This window comes from Arachis ipaensis, chromosome B6 (genome assembly GCF_059453495.1).
Source record: "Arachis ipaensis isolate K30076 ecotype BB chromosome B6, ASM5945349v1, whole genome shotgun sequence".
Lineage (NCBI taxonomy): Eukaryota > Viridiplantae > Streptophyta > Magnoliopsida > Fabales > Fabaceae > Arachis > Arachis ipaensis.
The window spans coordinates 140,578,284-140,594,507 of NC_142441.1; the positions used below are offsets into that span (position 1 = coordinate 140,578,284).

Below are 16,224 nucleotides of genomic sequence, written 5' to 3' on the forward strand. Positions count from 1 at the left end.
TGTGAGTCTCAAGGACTGTATCGGCTTGCCTTACCCACTACTACTGTGTCTTCTGTTGCTGCTGTTGAGTCTCTGGACGTGGTCCATTGTCGCCTGGGACATCCCAGCCTCTCGAAGTTACAAGCTATGGTCCGGAGTTTATCTCGTCTGGCTACCTTAGAGTGTCAAACTTGTTATTTAGGTAAACATGTTCGTAGTTCTTTTTCAAGTCGTGTCAATACACGAGCTGCGTCTCCCTTTTCTGTTATTCATTCTGATGTATGGGGACCTAGTCGTGTTACTTCTCATTCTGGTTTTCGTTATTTTGTCACCTTTATTGATGACTTTTCTCGTTGCACTTGGTTATATTTAATGAAGGACATATCTGAATTATTTGCACATTTCAAGTCTTTCTGTTCTGAAATTCAAAACCAATTCAAAACTTCAATTAAAATTTTATGAAGTGATAATGCTCGTGAGTATTTTTCAGCACCCTTTTCGTCTTACTTGTCCTCCCAAGGCATTCTACATCAGTCGTCTTGTCCTCATATCCCTCAACAGAATGGTGTGGCTGAGCGTAAACATCGTCACTTGATTGAAACTGCTCGCACTCTTCTTTTCCATACTTATGTTCCCCTTAAGTTTTGGGGTGAGGCTGTTCTAACTGCATGTTATTTAATTAATCGTATGCCTTCTTATGTTTTGCAAAATCAAGTTCCTCATTCCATTTTATTTCCTCATGAGCACATTTTTTCTCTTCCACTACGAGTCTTTGGTTGTACTTGTTTCATCCATGATCTTACCCCAGGCAAAGACAAGTTAACTGCTCGCTCTATCAAATGTGTTTTCTTAGGGTACACTCAATTTCAAAAGGGTTATCGTTGTTATTCTCCAGCTCTTAATCGTTTCTTCGTGTCTGCAGATGTCACTTTTCTTGAGAATACCCCTTTTTTCTCTGCACCCGACATCACTTCACCTTCCATTACGGAGGTGCTTCCTGTTCCTTACTTAGATGGGCCTCCTATTCCCACAAAGCTCTCCAGGTTTATCATCGCCGCCCATGGCCTGCAGTCCAAGATAACTCATCTCCTGAACCCGTGGTTGAACCGTCCTTGGATCCTTCTTCGGGAGTTAGCAGTAGTCTTCCTATTGCTCTCAGACAAGGTACTCGTTCCACCCGTAATCCTAATCCTATTTATAATTTTCTTAGTTACCATCGTTTATCATCTTCGTACTATGCTTTTACCTCCTCTTTGTCTTCTGTTTCTATACCCAAAACAATAGCAGAAGCTCTTTCACATCCAGGGTGGTGCCAGGCTATGATTGAGGAAATGTCTGCCTTACATTCTACTGGTACTTGGGATCTTGTTCCATTGCCACCAGGCAAATCTACTGTGGGTTGTCGTTGGATCTATACTATTAAGGTCGGCTCAGACGAAACAATTGATCGATTAAAAGCCCGCCTTGTGGCTAAGGGCTACACTCAAATCTTTGGTTTGGACTATGGTGATACCTTCTCTCCTGTTGCGAAGATGGCCTATGTTTGTCATTTTCTTTCTATGGCTGCCATTCGCCATTGGCCTCTTCATCAACTTGATATTAAAAATGCTTTCTTACATGGTGATCTTGAGGAGGAAGTATACATGGAGCAACCTCCCGGATTTGTTGCTCAGGGGGAGTCTTCCGGCTTAGTATGTCATTTACACTGATCTTTATATGGCTTGAAACAATCCCCTCGAACTTGGTTTAGTCGCTTTAGTGCTGTTATTTCTAAATTTGGCATGATTCAGAGTGAAGCAGATCATTCAGTTTTCTCCCGTCATTCTTCCTCCACGACCTCCATATATCTGGTTGTTTATGTGGATGATATTGTCATTACTGGAGATGATCATGAGGGAATCACTCAGTTAAAACAGCACTTGTTTGATCACTTTCAGACTAAGGATATGGGGAAGTTAAAATATTTTTTAGGAATTGAAGTGGCACAATCTAATGCTGGGATCTGTATCTCACTGAGAAAATATGCTTTGGATATTCTTGAAGAAACTAGAATGTTGGATTCTAGACTTGTAGATACACCACTGGATCCCAACACAAAACTTAGTCCAGATCAAGGAGAACCTCTTGCAGATCCTGGTAGATATCGCAGATTAATTGGCTGATTGAATTATTTGACAGTCACTCAGCCAGATATTTCATTTGCCACAAGTATCCTAAGTCAGTTTCTTGACTCCCCATGCGATAGTCATTGGGACGCAGCTGTTAGAGTCCTTAGATATATCAAAGGTGCTCCAGGAAAAGGTTTGTTCTATGAAGATAAAGGACATAACCAGATTGTTGGGTATACTGATGCAGATTGGGCAAGATCTCCATCTAATAGACGTTCTACATCTGGTTATTGTGTTTTTATTGGTGGAAACTTGATATCTTGGAAGAGTAAGAAGCAAAATGTTGTAGCAAGATCTAGTGCGGAAGCTGAATATAGAGCTATGGCACTTGCCACATGTGAACTTATATGGTTGAAGCAATTAGTTAAGGAACTTAAGTTTTGTGAGCCGAGTAAGATGGAACTGGTGTGCGATAATCAAGCTGCCTTACATATTGCTTTCAACCCTGTGTTTCATGAACGGACCAAGCACATAGAGATTGATTGCCATTTCATAAGGGAGAAGTTGCACAGTGGGGAAATAGTAACCGCCTTTGTCAACTCCAATAATCAACTTGCAGATATTTTCACCAAAGCTCTCCGGGGTCCTCGGATACAATACATATGTAACAAGCTTGGTGCATATGATTTATATGCTCCAGCTTGAGGGGGAGTATTGAATATCAGATTAGAGATATAGGCTGTATATAAGTTATTCTGAGAGATATATGTTGTATATAAGTTATTCTGTTTTGATATAGTTTCTGTTTTTAGATATCTGATTCTGTTGTATCTCCTAGTATTAAGGGATTTTATTTCTGTACCTATGTATATATATATATATTGATGCTGAGAGATGATTCTCTCAAGGAATTCATCCAAAACACAATTCTTGTCTCACTCCATTCGTGTATTTCAAGTATAGTTTTTTGCCATTTTTAAATCTGAGCTACAAACACGATAAGAAGATTTTATAAACTCTGTGGTTGTGGGTCATCACTTACTTATTTAATTTCACTTGATAAACTGAAAGCTTTCTATGAAAAAATGAAGCATAGAGAGTTTTTAGTTTATTAGAAAAATTTAAGCTAAGTAACAACCTACAACAGTCTATAGAATTTTCTTGACATGTTTGTAGCTCAAATTCAAAAATGGTAGGCCATAATTTAAAAAACCAAATGATCCATCAACATTGGTAATTCTTTTGTTATCCCTCATAAGCTTTGTGATCTAGTCTAAGGTGAGATATAAATGTGTTAAACAATTTTGTTAGACATAGTTTTATACTCTCAGGTAGCATAATAGCCAATAGAAGGAAAATAACTTCAATCTAAATGTTTCTAGTACAGAAAATAATATCGCTTAACCAATAGAAAAGACATTGATATATGCTCATTGTCAGACATTGGATCCTTATCCTTCTATTATTATAAATAAAATCTTTGAAAGTGGCGGATGAAAGGTTAATAAAATACCTTACTCCTATTTTTAACTTAGTGGTGATTGATATCTCCTCTCGAAAAGGAGGTAAGCGGCTATGGCAGCTATATCTAAAAAAAGTAGGAGTGACCATACCATATGGGTTGTGGAAAGTATGTGTGCATTTGTCTCAAGAGTACAATGCACTTCTCATCAATCCTAAATTGGCACTATAAGTATCTTTACTAAATTGAATTAAATCATATATTCTAACATCCTTCTAAGTTGACATCTTTTGGGCTTCAATCCGATCTAACAATGTACAGTACCCATCAACACTAACTTTTTGGGGGTTACGAAATTATCTGTTTTGCGAGTCAAAATCAATGGAAATAAATTCTGAAAAGCTATGATTCTTTTTTTAGAGTGCTCAAGAAATAAATGTTTGATCTTATCTATAGTATTAGAGGAAATAAGCAGACTAACAAAAACTGAATTTATACAGCCAGTGGTAAATAGAATTAGCACCTGCGATTCCCAAATTTTTAATTTTGACATTTTTTATTCAAAAACAAAAGTTTATCCACCCTTAACAATGGATTCGACAAAAATTCAGAAACGATCACTTTTGGTTATAAAAAACACATGTTGATAAGTTGCTGCTAGATGTACCATGAAAGTTCAGAGTTGAGCTCCGATGTTCAGTCCCAAAATGTCTATAATTTTCAAACAAAGTGTAAATTCAAAAAATGATGCATTAAAAATAAGATAAAGATTGAACTTATACAAATTTTATTTTATAAGATGACATGAGAAATAAAACAAGTTGTTAAAATAGAATAAAACCAAATGTTACATAACAATGCTCATAACAAATGATGTATGGACGCTTCTATGGTGCTGAATGCCTAAAATTTCAGCAGCTACTGAAATGAGTTGTCATGATGGAGAGAAGGACGCGTGTGGTGTTGGGTACAACACGTGCAGACAGGAACTGATTCCTGTGCAGGAGTGACAGGATGCTGCTGAAATTAGATGGATGATTGTGTTACCTATGAGCTATGGTTAATGATGATTAGATGTTTGGGCTGCACTTTTTTGTGAATATGGCAGTTTGTGGAGTTACGGGCTTTGGGTTCATTGTAAAGAAAAAAAAAATAGAACAACTTTTAGATGAAGTTCGGCCATAATGTTTAGTCATTGTAATGGATTAGACCAAAAAGATAGAACAATATGTTTTTGAATGATATTTCATCAACATTAATTCAAATTCAAATAATAATGTAATAGCATGGGTTTGGAAAGAAAATGAAAATGCATAAACATTAAGAGTAATAATATTATGGGTCCAAACGGCATTCTCTGTAGTAGTATATTATTTTTTATAATATTAAATAATAATAAATCTACTGTAATACGGTGTACATGTCAATGATGTCATGAAAAAAATATTTTATTTTTTATTAATATTATATATTTTTATGTTAACAATAAATAATAAAACTAATGTAACACTGTACAAAAGATAAATAATATATGATATATTTTTTTATCTTAATAATAAATAATAAAAAATCTGTTGTGCTACTGTACCAATAGTAAATAAAATATTTAATTTTTTATATTTAATATTATAGTACTTTATGTTAGTAATAAATAATAATAAAATTACTATAATGAAGCCCAAATAACAAATAAAATATGACATATTTGTATTATTATATTTTTTAGGGTTAGTATCGTTTTGTCTGTTTTAATTGTTGGATAAATTATAAAGAATTTATTTCAGTTGTATTATATTAGATTTATTATTATTTAATATTATCAAAAATAATATATTACTATAGAGAATGCCGTTTGGGCCCATGATATTATTATTTTTAATGTTTATGCATTTTCATTTTCTTTCGAAACCCATGCTATTACATTATTATTTGAATTTGAATTAATGTTGATAAAATATCATTCAAAAGCATGTTTTATCTTTTCAGTCTAATCCATTACAATGACTAAACATTACGGCCTAACCTCCTCTAAAAGTTGTTTTATTTTTTTTTTCTTTACAATGAACCCAAAGTCCATCAGTAACTCCACTAAACGGCCATACTCACAAAAAAGTCCAGTCCAAATATCTAATCATTATTAACTATAGTTTATAGGTAACACAATCATCCATCTAATTTCAGCAGTATCCTGTCACTCTTGCACAGGAATCAATTTCTGTCTGCGCGTGTTGCACCCAACACTACACGCGTCCTTCTCTCTATCATGACAACTCATTTCAGCAGCTGCCGAAATTTTAGGCATTCAGCACCATAGAAGCGTCCAATGAGGTATAAGTTTTTACCATCCACTTCTATCAACCGAAACTCCTTAGTTTTGATTTTCTATGTTGTTTTTGTTGGTACAAGGCTTTTTCTCTTTTAAGAACTTTTCCTCTTGCTTGTTTCTTCATATGGCACATAGTTACTATTTTTAACAATATCCTACACATCCAAATTGACGAACTCAATGAATAGCTTTTTAACAATATACTATTTTCTATGTTGTTTTTTATTGCGGATGGCGGCTCATGGCAGTGAGCCAAAAATCCGCCCTAAAATAATGGCAGATGGTGTTGCGGAAAATGGCGGAAATGACGGATTACCTAAAAAATACATATATGTGTACAAAAAAAATGCAGAAAAATTGCAAATATAATAAACTATAAAATCTAATATATGTAATCATTTTTTTAGTCATATCCAATTAATGCAGCAAATATAATATCAAATGTAGGAAATAAACATAAGACATAGAACATAAAAACTAAAAACTTAAGAGAAAGACCAAAGCCATTGTCTCATCATGTCTTTAAACTAACAAATGATAAAATAGTGAACTGAACTGAAAGGATAAAAAGTTGGAGGAAGAGAGGTTTATGAGGGAAGAGAAGGAGACAATGAAGTGAGTGCACTAAATGAAAAAAAAGGAATGTATGTACTATAACTGGTACGAACCAGAGAAAAGAGGGAACTGTGGTGATGAGCAGCGGCGGCGACGAACGGCGACAAGTGGTTGCAAAGATCGGCGGCACAGGAGGCACACAGAAGAGAGAGAACAGAGATAGAAAGCCGTTTTGGACGTGAATCAAAGAGGAAGGGTCGTTTTTTAGTTGCAGCGGCTGAACTGGTTTAGTGGGTTACATATATCATTTAGGGTTTTGCTAATTTACCCATTTACCCTCGATTTTTTTTAAAATTCGAAAAAACCCGCAATTTTCGCCATTTTCATGGCGGTCCGCCATGGCGTCACCGCAATTGCAGCCGCCTTTTGCCCGCCGTGAAAACCCCTTTGCGGTGGCGCTTGTATGGCAGCGAGGGCGAATCCCGCCACGCCATACCGTTATGGCACCGCCATGGCCGATATTTTAAAACACTAATATGAATAGCTGAGATCACTTTTAAAAGAAAAATGGTCAGAGTCTGACATTCACCCATTGGATTGTATTGTTTTGCCATCTTTGTGTTTTCAGCTTTTTTCTCTACAACCCGTAAAAAGCTTAACCCTTTAGAAAACTAATCCTGATGTTAATGGAAATAGCACAAATGTAGCATGAGAATGTATTGCATTATGATTGTCAACTTTTTCTGAAATTGAAACGTTTCAACAAAGTCTATCAAGCTGAAACTTGTAGGTAGCACAACTGGTTGCTTAATAATTTTTAAAGTAAATACTCAAATTAGTTCCCAACAAATTTCAAATTGAACTCCGCAGTAAATTTTTATTAATACAATACATAGTAAACCATTGTAATAACTCTTAACGAGATTTTAATATATTATTTTCTTTGTATTCATCAAAACCTATATCCAAGGGATTCTAGAGTTAACAAATCAATCCATACTTCAACAACCCGAGCATATATATATCAAATCAGCAAGCACCCGAAAAGATATAAGATGTGTCATAAATAAAAAAAAATTTAAAAAAAATTTAAAAAAAAAAACAGAAAATAAAACCATACAAGCAAGTTGAGTTAGAAGTATTCTTGAATGAATATGCACATACAATGAGAGTGAAGACTCCTCCTTTCATTCTTTCCAATTATATGAAGCCCGGTCTACAACTAAATAGTCTCCCCGGATATCCTTCGCAACTCGAAGGTCACGATCAAGGTAAACAGTATCAAACCTGCCAAAACAGGATAACAAAGTAAAACACTAAAACTTGAAGAAAAGGCATCCTATTATTGGTCAAATAGATAAAACAGGAGACAACAGAGATGAATCCGACAAATAGAAGAAAAAGCTTAGAAAGTAGATCATTATTTCTCTAAAAGACTGGAAAACACAACAAACTATTTCTACTGTTGGGATGCCATGTAAGATTTTAACCAATTGTGTACAGTTTCTTCTATGAGAAAACCCCAAAAATTTCTCCTTAAGAAAAACAGTGCCATACACAATCGTCCTTGAGAAATGTAATCCCACATAATATTTTCTAAGTGTTGAAAATATCAATCATATTGTTCCTTTTAGATACTACTAATATGTAATTATATATGGTGGTTAAGGATCAGAATTGACAAATATGCCTCAAATTCTTAATGCTCAAAGACTATGCAAAGATTTTTCACCTGTTTAGGGACTAATATGTTCAGTACCTTTAATTCAAGGACAACAAATTTGGAGATGTACTATCTACCTATTTATAAGAATGCCCAAACATATTCTTTTACCCCTAATCTTCAATCAAATCAAGTTTCATCATCATTTCTCTTCTCTCTTCGATCTTGATTCTACATTAAATGAATAATGCTCATTATCTGTGTATCCTTAGGGTTTCTGCATTAGGGTCTTAAAACTTACTCTCACATAACACGAGTTTGTGGACTTGCTTGATTTATCAACTGTGGTTAAGGTATTTTCTAGGTGCTTGTCTGGGGATGGCAAGTTGGATGGCCAGCGATTGAATAAACTGAATAATTTCGAGACTTCCTGGATTGGTTGGTTCTTCTCTTATTGAATTCTCTTACCTTTTCAGTGACTTATAAATATTCAATTGATAAAATCTTCCCCTTTCAAACTAATTTTGAATTCAAAAAATATGGATTGTGATATGTACTAAGTACTTTAAAAACCCAATCCCCTTTCAAGTTAATATGAAAGCTTTCCATCTACACCTCTCATTAGTACTGCAACAACTCATTCCCAATTTCACACCGGACCTAATTCCTTCCCTTTTGCTTTTTCATCTTTTTCTCGGCCTCCTTTATCTCCAAGGACCATCTGCCCCTTTCCCACCCAGAGTTTCCATATTGCATGGTAAAAAATGATAGCAGTGAGCTCAAGTCTTCTGCACTATCCTCAAAGGCCATTAGATATCAAATCACATCGGGAGAACTAAACTTACAAAGGATGGTCTATACATAGTATGAGGTATAGCCGAATGGGTGATTAACAATATCATGCAATGTAGCTCTAGAAACTCTCAAGATTTATGAAGTGTGTTTGAATTGTATGTTCCATTCTTTCTTAAGGAAATTGATGTTCTTTGCCAAACTCTCTCCACAAAGCAAGTCATTGCTATATCTTAAGAAAGAGTTGGCACACAATGCCTGATATTAACTACTATGTAACACTATTAATCTATGGCAAAACTGAAAACTGATCTGAGTTATCTTCAAGAGAAGACAAATTCATGATGAAGAGGCCAAGAGGGGGAAAAGATTTTAAGCTGCCTCCAATAATGTCTCAGGATATCAATAAGGTAAAAAAATAAAAAAACACTTACACCAATATGGTCTCAGAAATAGGACAGTATTTATAAACAAAAATATAAAAATAAATTAATAAAAAATATTAAATTGCTTGAATTCATGAATCAGAAGTTATTCCAAACTAACTCTCTACTGGACAAGATAACTTCACATTTAATCTATGTTTTTAAATCCCCAATTAAGCTTCATCAGTAAAAGCAAACTAAAAGGAGTAAACACAAACACACAAATAATCAGTCAGCAAGTAAATCTACCAAGCATAACTAACATTTTACTTCAACTACACTGTATATTTAAAGTACCTACCAACCCTGTCCAAATGGCGGCAACGGTATTTCCCAATTCTTCCCACGTAATACTGCACTAGTAAATCTAAAGCAACCAATGTCAGACTTTAAAAGTGTTGAACAACAGTAAATGAATTTTCTTCATCGAAAGAATGTTATTCCGATATAATAGCACCGGCAGGAATAAAAGATATTCGTGTCCCTCCAAAATCACAAAAAGTTTTATACCAATTTGGCGAAATTTATCAAAGTTTTGTGATATTTCGAGGTACTTTGTTAAAATCACCATTTTCCAGTTGCAAAAGCAGTAGTTTGCCCTAATTCACCTGAAATTGACTCTCTGTGGCGACGCAATCTCAATCCCGGAACGGACGAAGAAAACCCCATCGGGAGGGAAAGTGATGACGTTATTGAGGGTTTTCTGTTGGACATCGATGACTTGCAACACGTCGCCGGCACGTGTTCCGAACAGGGGAGCTTTCTCGATAATGAAAAGCTGCTCTTTCTCGGTGGTCCAAAGCAGCCTCCACGTGCCGGAGAGTGAGTCGTCAGTGGTCACAGTTCCGGCGCCAAGTTCGGCCATTGCGTCGATGGCTTCGACGATGGCAGCACGCCTCGCAGGGTCAGTCTGCGTCCTGAGGCCGCGGTCCTGGTCGGAGATTAGGACGAGAAGGCGCTCCCTGGCTGATTGGGATTGGGCGGTGACGGAAGAGCAGGTGAACCTTGGGTGAGAGTAGCAACGAGGGACCGAGAGTTTTGAATTAGGGCTTTGGGGTTTGAAGGGTGTGGGAAGAAGGAGGGTTGTGGTGGCCATGGACACGGGTGGAAGGGAAGGGAGTTCGTGGCTGTGAGTCTCATGGCGTTTAGTCAGTGTGGTGGGTGTTTCAAATTCAATCAAGTGTCTCAACTTTTCCTTGAAAAAATTGGCGGTTCAGAAATGAAGTGAAATCTATTAGTCGAACTAGTTAGTTGGACCAAGTCTACGAACTACAAAGGAGGTAAGGGAAAATGGATCCTCTCCAGTTTTTTTAACACTTGACAAGATACAGTGTGATTTTTCACTTTTGATTCTATAAATGGGATCAGAAATAAATAAGAGAGAGAGAGTAATGAATGGTTAGATTAAGCACTGGATACCATCCAGTTTTTTGTTCACTGGAGAGGATCCACTCCCGGAGGTAAGATTCAATTTGGTGTTTGAAAGTTCTAATTCGCTTTATATTAATTTTTTATTTTTTAAAATGATCAAATATATCTTTAACTCTCATAAATAGTAAATTTTTGTTAGTCCAAAAATTAAAAGAAATTTTATTGGTGCTGAATTGACACTTAACTGGATGTTGATGTAGACACAATGAGTTTAATTCAAATTGACTTTTTAAATTTGATTAAAATATCTAAATGATCAATTTACACTTATAAAATTCTAACTCCTAAATGTTTATCTTTATCGTTTTGATATGTTTTTAATGAAAAAATATAGGAAATTAATGGCCTAAGTGTATAATGTGTACAATGAAAGTTTAGGAAGTATTAGAGATATGACCATTAATATTACATTGTCCTATCAGATTATATTTTTGAAATGAGTGGTTTCATGACATGGTATTAAAATTCTAGATCTGAAAAGTCAAGAATTCGATTCTTGGCAAATCCCAAAATCAATTTAAACTTTTGGGGTGAGTATTTTTATAACATGAGATGTTCATTTTATAACATTGGCTCCCTAACAATACTCGTTTTTAATCTATTCTTCTGCGTTGTTCGCCGTCTTCTCTCTAAAACTCTTATTTACTCTTTTTGCGTGACCTATAATTAACTCTCTTATTCACTGGATTGAAACCATATTTTACTGTGATATCGTGGTTTTTTTTCTTTATTACTTGATGAAGAACATGTTGGCATATTGCTACAAGCTACAATTCAATTAAACAAAATTTAATAAGATCCAGTTTCGAGAACATACGATTATAGAAAAAAAAAATTTTCTTTGCTTGCTTAAAACATTCACTCTGCAATTATTTCAATATCAAAAACTAAATTTAAAAATAAAAAAATTAAATATTATAGTACAAGGTGACTTCTAAATCTAAAAATATAGTAAATATCAATGTTCAAAAAATATTTTCAAATGAAAAAAGTAATGTTATTTCATTAACAATCTGCTATTACACAAGTAGCAAGTACTTTTGTTAGTAAAATAACTTACCTCCATCACCATCAATAGTCTTCCACAAATAATTGAATTTATGTCAAGCCAATATTGACCAATGCAATTATGACAACAGCAGTGATAAATGTGACGAACAAAATGCTAAAAAAAGTGTATATTTTAATTTTATAGCCCTACATACTAACATATACCTGATGTAACTGCAAGACAATTGCACTAAACGGCACAAGACCGCCAAGAAACATTTGAAATAGTACGTTCTCCAATACTAAGCAAATTGTTGAATCTCCCTAAAATATCTCTTTGTGGAAGAAGGATTTTGAAACTCAATTCTAAAGCCGTATCCGACAACTCCACCAAACACGAATAAAGAGATAAGCAAAGACTATGAATATAACAAGAATCACGATAAGGGAGCAAAACGGGATAGTGGTTGTGGCACCATAAAATATTGCAATAATGTTGAAGATAGAGGCTACGACAAAAACTAGTCTAATGTAAAGAATCACTGCTAAATTAACACTCTTCTTCTGGAATCATAATCAAGTCACACAATAGACATAGGATATTGATAGAAAAATATAATGAGACATCATTTGTTTTTTAAGTTAATTGCATATGGAATTACCCATCTATTTCTAATAAATTGGCCATAGAAAGATGCTGATGAGTATCTGAGCAACAAAGAAGTTTTTGAGTATCTGTCCATCCTATTCTCAAAATGCAGTGCAGTTACATTTCGGATAATTGAATAAGTGAACTTAAATCAACATCAATATCAATATCATTACTTATATTAATAGAACAATTTGGATCACTAAATGCATTCACTTCTATGACTTAGTCTCCATTGAAAGAACACCAAATTGAACATGCATAAAAAGGTAATACTTTGTCCTTCTCTAGGACTCCAACTATCCTCCTCAAACTTCTCAATAAACCCCTAAAATGGAAGGTCATCCAAGTAAAACTGGAAGTAGTAGTAGTGGTTAATAGCTTCCTTAAAACTTGCAACCTCATCAATATAATCCATTTTTGGCACAATGTCTCGTCAATTTGTCTTTTTAGAACTTAAATTCATATAAAGTATTGCATAAATAAAAAGCCACGATGTCGATAACTGAATTGAAATCTCCTCTTTTTTTAAGCTTCACTTTACTAATTACTTCCTTTATTCCTTTATTTTTTTTTTCTATCACTATAATATTTTGAACATCATTGGAATAATTTATTTCAATATAAATTACATCCAAGCATTTAAGATTGTACTAAAAAGAGTGACGGTGAGAGATAACAAAAACCTAAACATTCGCCTTTTACCTTTTGCAATGTGCGAATACGATGATGCTTCATGCAAAAATTGTTTTATTGAACACAAGCGGAGGTGTCACGGAAGAGCACTTGCGAAGTTCAGCAACTCCGAGCTGAAGGAGATGAAGAGATGATGCAGAAGAGAAGAAAGTGTTTTTATAGGAAACGGCATCGTTTGGCTTGTTCCTCTTAAACGACGTCGCTTTTTAAATTGTCAACTTCGCATTTAACTACGCATATCAACAACGTTATAACGTCTAATAACTTTTGGACTAACAGACGATTCCAAAAGTAGGAAATACATTTGGTCATTTTAAAAAGTGGGGACTAATCTGAAGTGAGTAAAGAATTTCAAGAACCATTTTAGTTATTACCTCAATTATAAAGTGATCTTTTAAATTTAGATCTTTCACTAATTTTTTTTTTAGATAAATTGGACAACTTCTAATTTTAAAGATTACAACACACTCACATAATATTAGAGAATTCTTTTTCAATACTTGATACTTTTAACAAAGTTTGAACAGAATATAACATATTAAAAAACACATATATTATCATCTGAGCTAAGTGCTTGTTTGGGCGTTATTATCTTAATAAAAATAAATATTTTTTTAATAAAAAAATATTTTTTTATTTTTTAACGTGTTTGACAAATTTTTAATAGTAAAAATAAAAACACTAAAAAAATAAAAAATATATCTTTTTTAAAAACCTGTAATTTATATTTTTTAATTTTTTTAAAAAATAATATTTTTCATATAATAAATAAAAAAAGTACTTTTATATTATTATATCCAAATATAATTAATAAATAAAAAAATATTTTTACATAAAATACTCAAATATAAAATTATTTTTATTTTTTTATAAAATTAAAAAAAAAAAACTCAAAATTTTTTTTTTTAAAAAAACTCACCTAAACAAACTCTAAAACTAAGCTGAAATCTTTTACTAACTGAAACATGAGATTTCGATTGTACTATTATTATTTTAGAATTGATCTCCCGAAGCACTTTTAATTTTGGTTCCCAATAAAAACGAATGTGACCTGGTTTTGATATACGTGGGCCTCTAAAATGATTTGCATACAATACTTTGATTATTCACACATTTTTTCGTCTCCTCTACTTTTACTCTTCTTTTCTTATCAATGACGTTACTGTAGGTTACATTTTTGGGTATCTGATTTTGTAAGAAATAACGCACCGCAAAATTGGAGCAGAGACTAGAGATCACGTGTGTGGGAAAAAGAAGTTGCGCCATTTCATTCAGATATCATTAATAAAAAATTGGAGTAGAAATTATTAATATTTTTTAATTTTATACAATAAATTTAGTTAATATATTTAAAATAGATAAAAATATATATAAAAAAATTAAACAATATTAATAATTATCTTTAAAAAATAATAAAAAATTTTAACAAAAAAAAATTTGTCAATTTTAAATAATTTTTAATAAATAAATCAACAATTACGTAAACTTATTTTATTAATACAAAGAAAAAACATTGATAGAGAAATTAATTAATCTTATAAAAAAATCAAAGAACTGAAAAGAAATTTTTCTTTTGATTAAAAATGTTGTTATCTTTTAAAATAATTATTAGAACTGTTTAAATTTTTTTCTCAAAAAATATATAATTATCTTATTGAGTTTAGGTTGACAACAATATCCACACACTCGTAAATACCCAATACGCTCTAACACGGTTAGGAGTAAAAAAGGTCAGGCGGCCTGCTAGGGGCTTGTAGTCTGGTCTGTGTTTGGCCTGACCTGACCTGTTATAAAATAGTCACAGGTTCATACTTTTATAAAAGTCTTATTATGTTAATAGGTCAGGCACAAGCTTACTAATTAGCCTTATTGGCCTGTCAGGCCCAGACCTATCTGGACCTGTTAATACATAATTATATATAAAAATAATTTTTTATTATTAACAAAATTATGAGATATTTTAAATTTATTATATTTAATTATAAATAATTTTGTATATTTTAAATACTTTAAAATTTAAATTTTTTTATAAATATTAAATATGACATATTACATATAAATATGTTTATTAAAAAATAATTTTTAAATAATATTTTTATTTTTGTAAAAAAAATTATCAGGTCTTTTAATAGGTTTTAGATCAGGCCAATTTGAATAACATGCCAAATTTAGTACTTAAAAAAATTTATAACAAATTACAGACTAAACTCAAACCAATTGACTACATAACAAATCAAACTTATTAAGAACAAAATCTGACCTGACCTAACTTAACCTGTTTTCACCCCTAAACACGATGGGAGACAGGTTGACAACGTAATCCACGGAGAATAGAGGTGGAACACAGTTTAGGTGTTAAACCCACCTTATTCATTCCATCCACACTCTTACTATATGTTCGTTATCTGATGTTCTCGGGTTGTCGGATGGTGATGAGTAGGAGTGAGGGAGAGACCCCAAGCTAACGTGGAACGAGGGTCGGAGGGTGTTAGCAGCTTCAGAGGTTGAACGGGGCGTGGGAGTGACCACCTGCAAGGACACTCCGACAATCAAGTCAGAGTCTGTACCAGAGGATAGCCGAATTAGGTAAAAATGTGACGTACCTTGGGGGAGAGCTGTCCTCTCCCCTTATATACTATGTTGGGTGGGTCTAGTAATGGTCTAGCCCATTAGTGGAGGAACTGTGGGCTGTCGCATTCCACGTGAGCAGGTCGGACTTCGGATCGGGATGCCGGGTATTGCCTCGTGGGTATCGACCCGAGCGATGGCATGCTTTTGGGTGGTAGGTCGGTCGGGCCCTGGGTCGATTGTTAGGGACCGACCCGTTGAACTCTTTTGCTGGAGGTTTGGGCCTGGGTGGGGTGGTGCCCCAACCCGGCGACTGCTTTGGCTGGACTTGTCAGTCTGTAATAGTGTCCCCAACGTGTCAGCCTTGAAGCTTGGGACTTGTGGCTGGGCACGTTTGTCCTACTCGCTAAGGCGGCGATTTTCTTCTTCTTCGGGAACTCGTTGGTGGCGTTTCGTGTCCCTCACGCGTGGTCGCCTTGACCCTTGCGCTGCTTTCTTGGCTTCTGCGCTGGGCATTAAATGCCCATCATTTCATTGATTTGAAATTTTTGGGTGAAATGGAGAATATGCCCCTGCCTTT

The 16,224-nt window shown here is 34.1% G+C and overlaps 1 protein-coding gene and 1 pseudogene across 3 annotated transcripts; both read right to left on the reverse strand.

The window, feature by feature from the left end:
* Positions 1-7,123: 7,123 nt before the first annotated feature.
* Positions 7,124-10,527, reverse strand: LOC107605293 (Plastid-lipid associated protein PAP / fibrillin family protein). Of its 3 annotated transcripts, none has more exons than XR_015885642.1 (4): positions 9,919-10,527; positions 9,608-9,677; positions 7,551-7,717; positions 7,124-7,229 (listed from the first exon to the last, which is right to left on the reverse strand). XR_015885642.1 is itself a non-coding variant. In XM_016307130.3 (3 exons), the coding sequence occupies exons 1-3, from the start codon at positions 10,404-10,406 to the stop codon at positions 7,618-7,620; spliced, it is 654 nt and encodes a 217-aa protein (XP_016162616.1). In that variant the 5' UTR covers positions 10,407-10,526; the 3' UTR covers positions 7,428-7,617. The 3 variants fall into 3 exon arrangements, 1 of the variants encoding a protein (XP_016162616.1); XR_015885641.1 differs by having other exon boundaries at positions 9,612-9,677; positions 9,919-10,526; XM_016307130.3 differs by lacking the exon at positions 7,124-7,229 and having other exon boundaries at positions 7,428-7,717; positions 9,612-9,677; positions 9,919-10,526.
* A 1,270-nt stretch (positions 10,528-11,797) lies between these two features.
* On the reverse strand, positions 11,798-12,798 carry LOC148562965 (transmembrane 9 superfamily member 5 pseudogene; annotated as a pseudogene).
* Positions 12,799-16,224: the final 3,426 nt, after the last annotated feature.